The sequence below is a fragment of the Epinephelus fuscoguttatus genome, linkage group LG21, assembly GCF_011397635.1.
Source record: "Epinephelus fuscoguttatus linkage group LG21, E.fuscoguttatus.final_Chr_v1".
Classification (NCBI taxonomy): Eukaryota; Metazoa; Chordata; class Actinopteri; order Perciformes; family Serranidae; genus Epinephelus; species Epinephelus fuscoguttatus.
Window position 1 is genome coordinate 10,498,880 of NC_064772.1, and position 12,679 is coordinate 10,511,558.

Below are 12,679 nucleotides of genomic sequence, written 5' to 3' on the forward strand. Positions count from 1 at the left end.
AGTTCCTTCCAAAAACACCCATGACTCATATGAACATTCTACTACTTTGTTAAACTTGGTGAAAAACCGTAGTCATACTTCGAACTGCATTTGCTTTTGTTAGATGCAAACCTGAGACCTCATACAACCAACAATGGCTACATTCCAAATCGCATGCTTTTCCTTTTTACTTTGAGAACACCCTACAGCTGTTCTGCACTGTTGCATGGAGTATACATACTGTACAACTGGGAGATACTACTTCATCATAACATCTCTTTGAACATTGTCTCACTTGCTTGTATGTCCGTAGTAGTTCGCAGCACGAACTTTGAAGTAAAAAAGAAAAGCATGCATTTCAATTCACCAAGCTCACCAGAGACGGAGGCTATTCTGGAGATCTCTGTTGTTGTTGTTGTTGTTGTTGTTGTTGTTGTCGTTGTTTGCAGTGTATGTAGTTTAAACATTTAAGGTATTACTGCATAATGTAGATTGTTTGTGATTGATTGATTATAGTTATTGTGGCTTCTATCAGTTCATAATTTGCTGTCATTTGTCTGCGGTTCAGTCGATGTGATTGATCTCCTGCTGAGGACTGGGGGTCAGAATAGCTGTAAAGCATGCTGGTTTGCATACTGCAAAATGCGACTGGATGCAGGACATTCTGGTATTTGTGGCATACGGTGTTTGACATGTGGACATACTAAATCTTATTCTGGCATACTAATAAGTGTGGTCGTATGGGTATTTGAACGCACTGCATGTTTTCCCAGGATGCTACAAAACGTCATGCCACAGTACTTTTACCTTTGCTTCTGAGTGAGGACAGTCATTATTCACATGACCACAGGAGGTTACTTGTCAAGGAATAGCCGTTTAAAGCATTTGAACAAAACAACTGATGCTGCCGGTATCAAGGACACTGCAGTAATATTTAACATTTTGTCACCTGCTGCAAAGAGCCTCAGGAGGTTTTGTTAGGGACTTTTTAGCATGTAGGCGATCATTAGTAATTAAAGCAGGCGCAATCAAAGACAGGTTACTTTGCATATTGTGTTATACACGGCTGTTCGCCCTCAGAAAATAGCACTATGGTTCCAAGCTCCATTCATTAGCAAATAAATCCACTTAACAAAATAGTCTGTGTGTTTCCTCGGTTGGTTGCATGTTACTTCCTGACATCCTAAAGCACCACTTCAGCCCTCCTCGTGATCTAATGCAGTATGTATCAGCATACAGGGCACAGCAGCAACAGTGCCTATCGTTTTACCCAGTAAAAAGCAGAAATGTGTAGTGCTTATGGTCAAGGGCATATCAATAAGTAATGGGTTTCAACTGTCATTGAACTTTACCTCGCTTGGCTAAGCACAGTGCTTGATAGGAGCATTTACGACTCACTAGACATTGTGACTGTAGAATTCCTTGCATGCTGTTGAGGGCAATTAACAGTTTCAACAAATCATCTTCCTCATGAATGTGTGCATGCATGTGTGTGTGCTGTTCTGCCTGTGAGCTTCTAACCCTTTCCATGTGTTTAATTTGAACCCCCTTCGTCCTGTCATTATTTCTTTTTTTGGAGTGTCCTTTTTGATCTCCACCCTGACGAAACCGGCGATACAAGCAAATTAGTATTGACCAGCTTCTCTTCCATCTGCTTGTTTTAACTCCAAATTCTGAATTCTGTGTCTGGCGGTGGGCAGATCTTGTCTCACATATCGAGCATACTGAAGGTTAAACTCCATGCTCTCCTCTTGAGCAAAATATCATGACATCTGCTCATTATCTGACGCTTTTCGCGCTTGAACCCCCCTGACAGACTGTCTCATTCACCTCTGCTTGACTCCGACAGGCAGGTGCTGAGCTGGAACGGCTCTCCCTGTCTGGTCCTCCTCATTGCAGCCCTCTGCACCGTCTAAAATCATGGCACTGGTCAGTCACAAATGTTCGTAAAGAACCTTATAAACAGCCACCTCCACCCCTGTACAACTCACGTCGAAGGCGTTGTAATTAACACCCAGGTGGGAGGCAAGTAGACAACTACGGTACCTGCTGGCAGGACAAAAAGGGAAAGCAAGGAGGAGGACAGCAGCACAGGTGAAGCAGAATGTGTGCCTGTCCTAAACGAGAGATTGCTTCCTGTTTTTCTGAAGAATTATGGGTTTATTTAAAAACCTGTTACCACACAGTGCCACTCTCTGGAAACATGCTCACTCTGCAATCTCTGATTGTCTTTTATTGCTGAAGAGGAATGAAGGAGATGATAGATATGAGGCTGGGTGCTGGGGAGAAAATCTAACCACCGTGCATTTTATACAGTGAATGTGCCGTTCAAGGGAAAAAGAAAGAGAAAGCTTTTTCACTGAATCTTTAATAATAGGAGGTGAATGCCTGAGGCAGTGTTGGGGATTTATCACTGGTAGCAAATGTGTCTCCACTCTGCGCTCCCGCTCCCCTGTGCTCTTTAATGCATGACACATGTTAGGAGGCACACATCTTATGCTGAGCTTTCTGTCTCTGTGTTTCCAACTGTTTTTGTGTAGTGATCGTGGTGCTGTTTGCTGCCCTGAGGAGACAGAGGAAGAAGGAGCCTCTGATCATCTCCAAAGAGGATGTCAGAGACAACGTTGTCAGCTACAACGATGAAGGGGGTGGAGAGGAGGACACTCAGGCCTTTGATATTGGCACGCTGCGCAACCCAGAGGTGATGGATGCTAACAAGCTACGCAGGGACATCATACCCGAAATGCTGTTTCCCTTTCGGAGGACATCACCTATAAAGGATAACACGGACGTCAGAGACTTCATTAACGGGAGGCTTCAGGAGAACGATACAGATCCGACAGCACCGCCCTATGACTCCCTGGCTACGTACGCGTACGAGGGCAGTGGGTCGTTGGCAGAATCCCTCAGTTCGCTGGAGTCTGCTGCCACTGAGGGGGACCATGATTACGATTACCTCAGCAACTGGGGACCACAATTCAAAAAGTTGGCAGAGATGTACATAGGGAAGAGCCCCGACAGGGAGACCTAGAGTGCGCAATGGCAGTCTCTCTTTTTTCAAGCCCATTTTTTTCGTCTCTTTATCTAGCTAGCGAGCCAGACAGCTATTTGTCTAGTTAGCTAGCCAGCTAGTTGACTGTCTGTCTACCTATCTATCCAGCTATCTATCTGTTTATCTGTCTAGTTTGCTAGCTAGCTCGCTAGTTAACTAGTAGTCTATTTGATTCTCATACACGTGTGCACACACGCACAAAAATACACAATTTCCACAATCTATTTGTGGATGCTGAAGTGGATATTAAGACTTGAACAGAGTTACATTTTCTCATTAATGGAGATACAGTATAATTCTCAAAGTTTTACCGTTTTTGGTCATAATCAGTAAAGATGCCTTTGAATTTTAGGATTTTTTTGTGAACAATGGTGTGGACAATGTGTTTTGTAATTGACCTGAGAGATAGTAGTATTGTATACTATCAATGTTTAATGGCACTGGAGTGGGTTGGGGTGGGGGTAGGGAAGGAGTCTAGTGGTTTTTCCAGCCACCTCCATTAAATACTGTAAATGTACAAAGTGTTTTTAAATGATGGACATCCTATATACTATTTGCTATCTTTGTTTGACAAGCAATGTTCATGTGAGTGGTTGGTGCAGTTTATTTGTCAAACTGAATTCATTCCATCATATAGGTGTAATATGTAATGGAAAGTGTATGTTGTAGGAAAACTGTCATACACTGACAATTCATGCTGTTTGAATGCTGAGTCATATTGTTTTATATTTATATTTTTATACTTATTTTCTTAATAAAATGATGTTAAAAAAAGAAGCAGCTATAGTTTTGGTCCATTGCCTGCTTTTGTGGCTACTGAAAGGGTGATGCTGTAAGTCCTTACTGAGTCATTACAGACATAATCTCCTAGAAAAAAAAGCAAGTTTTCAAATGTCATGCAGTCTGCACGTTGGTAAAACTGTGCCACCCATTATAAATATCAATAGAGATGTGGTTCATTAAAACATTTGTAAAACTCTCTAATCAATGTGATAATACAGGCCATTTCAAGATGACTATTAGGCCCAGGTCAGTGGACTTGATGGGGATTTCATAAAGGCATTGCATTTTCAGCTGTTTTTCCTTCAGTGCTGGTTAGTATTGTTACAATTTATGTTTTTTCCAGAATATAAGGACACAAAGGGATATACATGTAAAGGAAAAAAAGAGAAAGGAAGGCCAAATAGTGGGTAATATTTTTCTTCATTCATATATCTATTTTATATTCAACATTGAAGTAACTAATTTCCCATCTGAAAACCTCAGAGATAAATTTGAAAATCTAGCTGTCTTGTTAGCATTACCATGTTGCTCCTGAATTTGACAAGCTGCCTGAATTCAGTAGAGATGTAAGACGTGTTGCCTTGGGTTTTTGACAGATAGGTATCACGTACGGAGACGGAATGCATTAGGTAATTTTTGTGATATTAGAGTGCTGTGAACACTTGTGGGTAGTTGTACTATTAAATATGCAGATTCTGATTAATCTAATCAGTATTATGAGCAGCATTTAAGAACGTGGTGCATTGTCCTCCGCATCTCATTTTGACTTTCAGTGCAGTTAAGAACTAGAATTACCGCCTTGCAGTTGTATACTTCCATGAACAAGTCATGCTGCAGTTACAGTTTACGTCCATGTCTGTGAAAATATGGACGCTTCACACACATCACAGAAGATATATACAATTACCACAGTACCAAGTTTCAGTGTCACTGAATCAGTATCAAATCAAATCAACTCAACTCAACTCAACTCAACTCAACTCAACTCAACTCAACTCAACTCAAATCAAATCAAATCAAATCAAATCAAATCTCTACCCTACTGTTCTTTCTGTTCTTATGGCATTGAATAAGGGCCATAAAAGTGTTTTTGCATAACATTATGATGTCACAGTGAAGTTGATTTTTGACCTTTTGAATATGTATAGTGATATCACTTTATAATTTTAGTCCATTAGACATTTGTGTGAAATTTTGTCATAACTTAGCGATGAATTCTTGAGTGATGGTCAAAAACACGTTTTGTGAGGTCTCGATGACCTTGGCATTTCACCTTCAACCACCAATTTCAAATCATTTCATTCTCAAGTCCAAGTGGTTTGAATTGGTTGAAATTTTTCTAAAAATTTTTCCTCAAGGACTTCTTGAAATATCATGAGAATCAGAATGAGCTGGATGCAAAATTACAGTGACCAAATTCTAATGAGTTCATCCTTAAGTCAAAGTGGCCGTTTTTACCAAATTTAAAGAAATTCCCTCAAGCAGTTATTGAGATATTGGATTAATGAGAATGAAACAGACAAAGTAACAGTGACCTCGACATTTGACCAACACAATGTAATCAGTTGATCACTGATTCCAAGTGGACGTTTGTACCAAATTTGAAAAAATTCCCTTAAGGAATTCTTGAGATATTTTACCAACCATATGTTATCAGTTCATTCTTGAATCCAAGAGGCCAAATTTTTCTAAAAAAATAAAATCCCTCGGGGCCTTCTTGAGATACCATGTTCACAAGAATGAGATGGACAGACAGACAACTTGGAAATATAAGCCTCCACCAATGGCTGTCACCAGTGCAGAGGCCTAAAAACAAAATGAGCTGTTTTCTTTAAAGATTGTTGATTTTGGTTTTCTGTGAAAACTGATTATAAAAAGAAGGAAGAAAGAATACTTATTGAGACTTCACAAACAATACTTGAAGAGAAAATAATTATTTTGGGGTACACCAATGATTAACTCTCTCTTAATTGTGTGTTAAATATGTACAAGAAAACCTCAGACCAAAAGAAAATGACATTTCCCAATGTACAGTATCCCTGATTCCACGTGCTTAATTACACACTCATCTGCAAATGTTCTGTTCTTCAACACAGTACTCGCTGATTAGTGGGCAGCTGGGGAGATGACAGTACCTCAAATCAATGCCCTTCTCACGTCATTTCACTTGGATTCAGATTTCAACAGCTGCCAGCTCACCGTTGCAGTGCTACACATGTAGTTGCTGTCCTATTTCTTAATGTACAGTATGATTTCTGAAGTACACCTCCAACATGTGTGCCATACCTGGAGGAATGAGTTGGAACATTAAATTCTTGTTCTGATGTTAAATGTTTGCCTCTCTACTCAGACATAATGACTTTGTGTACCTAGTCCATGAAAGCTTCTAGTTTAGCTGTTTGGATTTGTGGCATCAAATGTTGTATCGTGCATCACTACGACAGTTATCACTCACAGAAATGAGAACAGCCTGCTTTATTGCTGTACAAAGAGGAACTAAGACAGTGCTTGAAACCCTAATATTTAAAACTTTGTTGTTAATAATTTTTGAGTTTTGAATAATGTCTATTTTTGCAGTTTGTCTAGCTCTTGTACAAGTAATTCATCCTTGTTAACAAGAAAGTAACACTTGATTCATTAAATTAAAATTGAAAGAGTTAAGGCACATCCATACAATCTTATGCAAACCAATGCAAAAGCCAAGCAATAACTTCCAGCTCTGTGAACTTTTTCTGCCATCACCGAGAGCTTTTGACCAAACCCTGCTGAACATCCTGAGGCATTTGTGTTTGTACTGACTGCAATACGTGGATAGATATTTCACTTGATTTGTTCACCCCTTCTCAAATGATTTCTCCAAAAATGCAGTCCAATACAATAACAGTTACCAAGGTCTCAAAAAAAAGTTTTTTTCAGCACCCCTCTGACATTGTGCTTACAAATTAGAGGATTGATATAGATTTTATTTGCAGGGCTGAATTGTGTTGCCTTGTACAGGCATAGAAACGTAATGTTTAAAAAAAATCTCCTTTATTGCATGAAACTCAATGTGAATTCCAAGACGTGCTCCAGCAGGAGGGAACAATGGCTGTGCTGCTTTCCATTATGATTGTTCTGACACTGAGAGCCAGCAGGAACCTCTCAGGTCTCTGGAGCTCAAGCCTTGTCCACACTGCAGCATATCTACTGATCTTAATGTCACACAACTATTATTGACCATCCTGCTTTCTGTCACCTGCCACAGCTTGCAGATTCAACAGAGCGTACCTGCTAAACACAGGGGAGACCACTGTGTTTCCCATATTGATCATCTTTCAGTGACTAATGATGATGGAAGTAATGTAACCAAAATACTTCAACGTGATTAGTCTCATGATAAAACACCCTGAGAAAAAAAAGGATGCTTTAGAAGCCTTATGTTAAAGGACATGGTTGAGCAAAGAGCAGACTCTCCCAGCACGTCCGTAAAAGCTGTTTCTCACAAGTACAAAGCCAAAATGCTGTGCGCAGATACAGAAAAAGGTTCCCCCTAAATAGTGCCCATGTCCACTCTACGCAACACAAACCGACTCAAAAAGAGAATGTATAAGGGGCGTAACATTAACTACACAATACCAACACATTCTTACTTGGACCTCTTCGCATATCAACGTTTGGTCATGGACTTTCCACGTCCAGATATGACATGCAAGGTACCCAGGGTGTGTTGGTTTTCTGTGTCAAGTTCTGCTTGTTACATGCATTGTCTTCTTTCAAAATAGACTTCCCCTTTTATAGGGAATTTACATACACTCCTTAAAATGATGTTTTTTCTTTCCTTTAAAGCCACAGTGTGTAGAAATTTCTCCCATCTAACATTGAAATCATATATTGCATTCAAATGTATAGCGCACTCTAGCGCCTCACTGTTTCAAACGCGTATTGCAGCAACGGTAGCCGCTCTGTAACAAAAAGCTATGATAACACTGATGAAACCATGTCATCCGATACGTCATGGAGTATTCATTCAGGCTCCTACACAGACACACGCGACGCGAGTTGACACCACCATGCTGGCTGTGTTTACAACGTAGGACTGTTGGGACAGGTGTACATCGAAACGAACCAATCACGTCATGTCATGGCTAAACCTCACACACCTCATCCCTCTCCTCGCAACACTACGCCGCTGACAGTAGCCTGGCCTGCCTGTTGGGAAAAAAATGACAGGTAGGCCAGCAGCAAACCTTTCTCCTTCAGCAGCTCTTTCACCTTCAAAAGGCTACCCCAACGTTGACCCTTGTTTTTTGAATTCGTCACGTTGCCTTTTTGATTCCCTTTTGCGCTTTCTTGGCGGCGATGATTCTGTCTCCCGTGTTGCTGCATATGCATGATCCTGCATTATGCTGAAAGAGGGGGACTTTGTTATGCTGCAGTAGTGCCGGCTTTCAAATTTGCCAGGCTAGTAGCGAAGCATCTCTTGCTCCTCTCCTTACGCTTCTCAGTCACGCAGCACTGGCCAGGCTCTCAACAAAAATGCCGAAGGCGGGGCTATTCCCTGGTAGTGTTGTATTTTCCTTGCTGGCGGATGTTTTTTCAAGACGGCAAAACATTATAGAACCCCCATCGACTTATTTGCCCAATGTACAAACAAATCAGAAATTTTCCTTTTACGAGAACAAGTCAGACTATTGGTGGAGGTAATACTACACCAATGATGACTTATTTATGAATGCAGACATCGATTTTTGCCAATAAACAACTGAAAACGCTACACAATGTGCCTTTAACTATTAACACACATGACTGGATTCGGGAAACAAAAGCATGTGGTTGGGTTTAGTAAAAAAGATGGTATTTGTTGTACCTAGCCACCAAAAGCCAAAACTTTCGCCATCTTAATGTTAATTCTTGTCCTGCCATGTTCCCCTAACGCCGCTGACTGCCATTAAACTATAACAGCAACCCTTATATCATTTTGGAGTTAAAGAATAGCTTTTTTTATCGGTGGACCCCAAATTTGATGCTAATGCTAGCTGTTTTGGCTATCTGGCTAGCCCCATTCCGTGATCAACATATTAATGTTGGGAAGTGCATATCAGCATTATTACCAACTTCAGTGTATTCCAGCTGCTTGACAAGCTGCATATTGTTCTTTATTTTGTTGTCAAGGTAGTCCTTGCAGTTTTGTCGTACATACTAGGTGTTGAGAAATCAAATGAAAGAGATGTTCCTCCATTGTGGCCACAAGCGAGCTATGACCTTAAGGTATAAGATCAGCCGGAACAAAAGATTTCATTGGTCAAAACTATATATCTCTGCAGACAGGAACCCCCAAAATCTACATACGCCTGAATATTTTTTTTCCCTCACACAAAAACTTGGGATGAAAACAAACCAAAAGATGAATATATTTCTTTGTACATTTACACACACATTTTTTCGATGAAAATCCATAATAGGTGTGAAATGGCTTTTAACATTACTAAGTTTTTGTTGGTGGTTTTTATTTCAACATATTTAGTTGATTGTTGAGGGCCCAGTTAGCTAGACAAGTAGCGGCAAAGGGGTTATTTTGGTTGATTTAGCACATTCATTTCAAACCCAGCAACATAATTTAGCCATTTTTTATTGGAGTAATAAACCATGAATTAAATGATCAAGACTGCAACTCTTGTACAAAAACATCAAACTTATAATCAATACAAGGCACCAGAACAAGTATATTGGGCCTAAAACTGCATACATAAAGTTTGATTAGTTAATATATGAGGAATTTGTTTTCAAACTTCCAAAAATATTCCAAAGTTATATTACATAAATGTGCGCAGAATATTTATTCATGACTGTGTAACACTGCTGTGAAATGACTGCGCTTGTCATAAAATAATTTGGTTTCCCGTCCAGTGGGAGGAATCAAAGGAAACATTCTAAATTTGACCTGCTATGCTGGGACACAAACGCCCAGTGGGAAGTGATTATTCTTCCATCATTTCATTAATGGTGTATCTCCATTATGTTTCATGTCTTGCCACTAATTTGACCACAGTGACCTGTATTGAGCCTGGCCTCTGTTCTCTTGAGGGTCTCTATTGGCTTTCTAGGCAGATAGAGGGAATTTTCTTCGCTCACCCTGCTCACATGATTAGAGCTTAAGTAGAACATATCCTGTTTGATGTAAGAAAGGCATTTGCATGTCACATGGAATAATACATGACGGGTAAGTCCTGATGGTAACCCAACTTTGGGCTGCTACAGCTTTTCTCTGATGGACAAGCTGCAGGATGTGACTGAAGCCTGGCTTCATATTGTTTGTGTGCTATTTCCATTGATTACTGACATGAGCAACTCAAAAACAATGGTGCTCCCAACGCAAAGAGGGCACATCCATGACAGGCAGTTCAGCTCCAACTCTCAAAAGCTTTATTCCAGATTGTTTGTGCACAGCTGCTCTAAGATTATCACAGACAGACTTCAGACAGCAGGTTGATGCCATAACTTCAAGGCTTTCATTTTTAGGATGTTTGTGTGCCCCCTGCCACGCTTATGAGAAACAGGCCTCTTGTCAGGATTCATAATGCATAATGTCTCGTATGGGTCTGGCTGGAAAAGACTAAAAGATGCAAAGTACTGCAATCAATAATGCAGGTGAAATATTGGTATGCAGACAAGATGTGACAGCACAGGCGAGCCACCTGAGGCTTTGTTTCTTGTCCTGTGCCTGGACTATTTAAAACAGTCCTTTCTAGCATAACGTTTCCCAAAACAAGTAATGAGCGGACACCCAAGATACCCTATTTTCGAACATGCTCTGGGCTTCAGCTTAATGTGGCTAAAATGTAACTGAAAGGGCGTTATTTTTAACACATATTGATTACATAACTGTCCATTTGGCTACTTGTAAAGCCTCAGCTACCCAGCTTGAGTGCTGAATTGATTTTTCCATTAACTGACCTTTAGAAACTCAAACCCCCTATGTGCCAATAAAGGCAGACTTCAGAAATGTGCTGCAAAATGAAATCTGCTCAGATAAATCATTAGGAGCATTGTTATTTAGGGCTTCTACTGAAAATATACAGCTGTAGTTATGGATGAGACATCATATCAATATTGATGTTTTGATCATTAAAAGTTTGTAAGCTCTACTTATCTTTCTTGTCCTTTTTGTATTTCTAATCCATCCACCTCACATCTAAACACTTTATTTTAGGTCTGTGTGTCTGCTGTAGGCATGGGTTGGCCAGTTTTTAGCCAGGTTGTACACCTTAGGACACACTGTCACATCTTTGTGAGCCAGACAAGTCACAGCATGGCCAGGCATGAGCCAGTGAAGACTGTGAAGCTTTGTCAAATCCCGCAGTCTAGACATGTGGCAATGCCTGCTCTGTTTCACACACCGTGTAAAGTGAGACTTGTGCTTCTTAGACAATGGAATAAATTATGAAACACTTATCTGTCAGAAAGCAAACACATAATACTTAATAATCAGAGACTGCTTTGATGCGGAGTGGCTGTAAAATAGCATGTTACATCAAAATAGCTTCACTCATAATTGCGATTCAGGCTGAGGAGGTCTCAGCTGACTGTCTTATTAACGATCAAACATTCATCATGTCAGAGCATAGCCATGTCAGTCCCTAACATTTCAACTGATGAAAACAGAGCTGCAACAATTAGTCAATTAATCGATTTGTTGATTGACAGAATATTTATTGGCAGCTATTTGGATAATCAAACAATTGTTTTTGTCATTTTTAAACAAAAAACCCCCAAACATTTGCTGGATTCATGTTTCTTAAAATTGAGAATTTGATACTTTTCTACAAGATTCATGAGGATAAACTGAATAGCTTTGGATCTTTTCAAATGATTAATGGACGGAATATTTGGCATATTAATCAACAATGCAAATAACAGTAAACTGCAGCCCTAGATGACAACCTAAAAACTAAAATGTCTAAAACTCCTTTCAAGAGGAAAACAAGAATCAAAAGGTAGCCAAAGATTTTGCAGAACACTCAAAAATGCAACTATAAGGTTAACACTGATGTGTATGGCAGTATGGGTTTACATTAAATTCAGAATTCTAATCTGGTGCCAAGAAGGAGTCTGTTTATTTTGAAATTCAAGAATCAACCTTTGAAATGCACCATCTCATTTTCAATTTGGATTTTGTACATGTTCACAGTAGGGACAGGTTTTTTAAATAATTTCCATATCCTTATTTGTGGCAGCCACCACAATTAAAACATCTGCAGCCAAAAAAAAGATTCTCTGTTTTTTTCGTTAGGAGTGCTATTATATGCATTTGATTATTTATATCACCCCACTGCTGAAGCACAGAGCACACTCAGGGCAGACACGGAGCAGTGAAACATCAAGCACATTGAAAGTGAAACATAATTCATTCTGCTATGCCTAAAAGTTTGCATTCACTTGCAGCAGCCGTTCCTCTCTGATCTGATCAACTCTGAACAGCTCAAAAGATCATTTATCCATCCCACAAGTCACAAACTGCTGCTGAGGGAAAAATAACTTATGGAGAGTTCTGCCTGTGCTGCGTTCATGGACCCACAAAAACCTCTTAATTTAGAGAGGGGAAACAGAATGATAAAAAGGGACACCCAGGCATTTAAAAGAAAGGAAAGAGGGACAAAAAAGAAAGGTGCCTCCGCCCCTCCGCACACACACTTCGCCAGCTAATGCCCCACATACACTCTAATTCTTCGGAAAACACCGAACCATAAATTCAAAGTTAACATAAGAAATAGAAAATAATAAATAGTTTAGAAGCAGCACTTAATGACTGTTTGACAACCATTTCAGTCATGGTCAGTTCAGTGTTTGCCTGGTTAATACAAGCTAACACAGCAGCAGCGGCTAACA

The 12,679-nt window shown here is 39.9% G+C and overlaps 1 protein-coding gene across 1 annotated transcript in view; it reads left to right on the forward strand.

Moving 5' to 3' along the window:
• Positions 1-3,736, forward strand: part of cdh10a (cadherin 10, type 2a (T2-cadherin)) — a 41,649-nt gene extending 37,913 nt beyond the window's left edge. Inside the window, exon 12 of the mRNA XM_049565659.1 lies at positions 2,520-3,736. Within this exon, the coding sequence (XP_049421616.1) occupies positions 2,520-3,010 (491 nt within the window). The 3' untranslated portion in view covers positions 3,011-3,736. The remainder of the gene's footprint in view (positions 1-2,519) is intronic.
• The last annotated feature ends 8,943 nt before the right edge of the window (positions 3,737-12,679 follow it).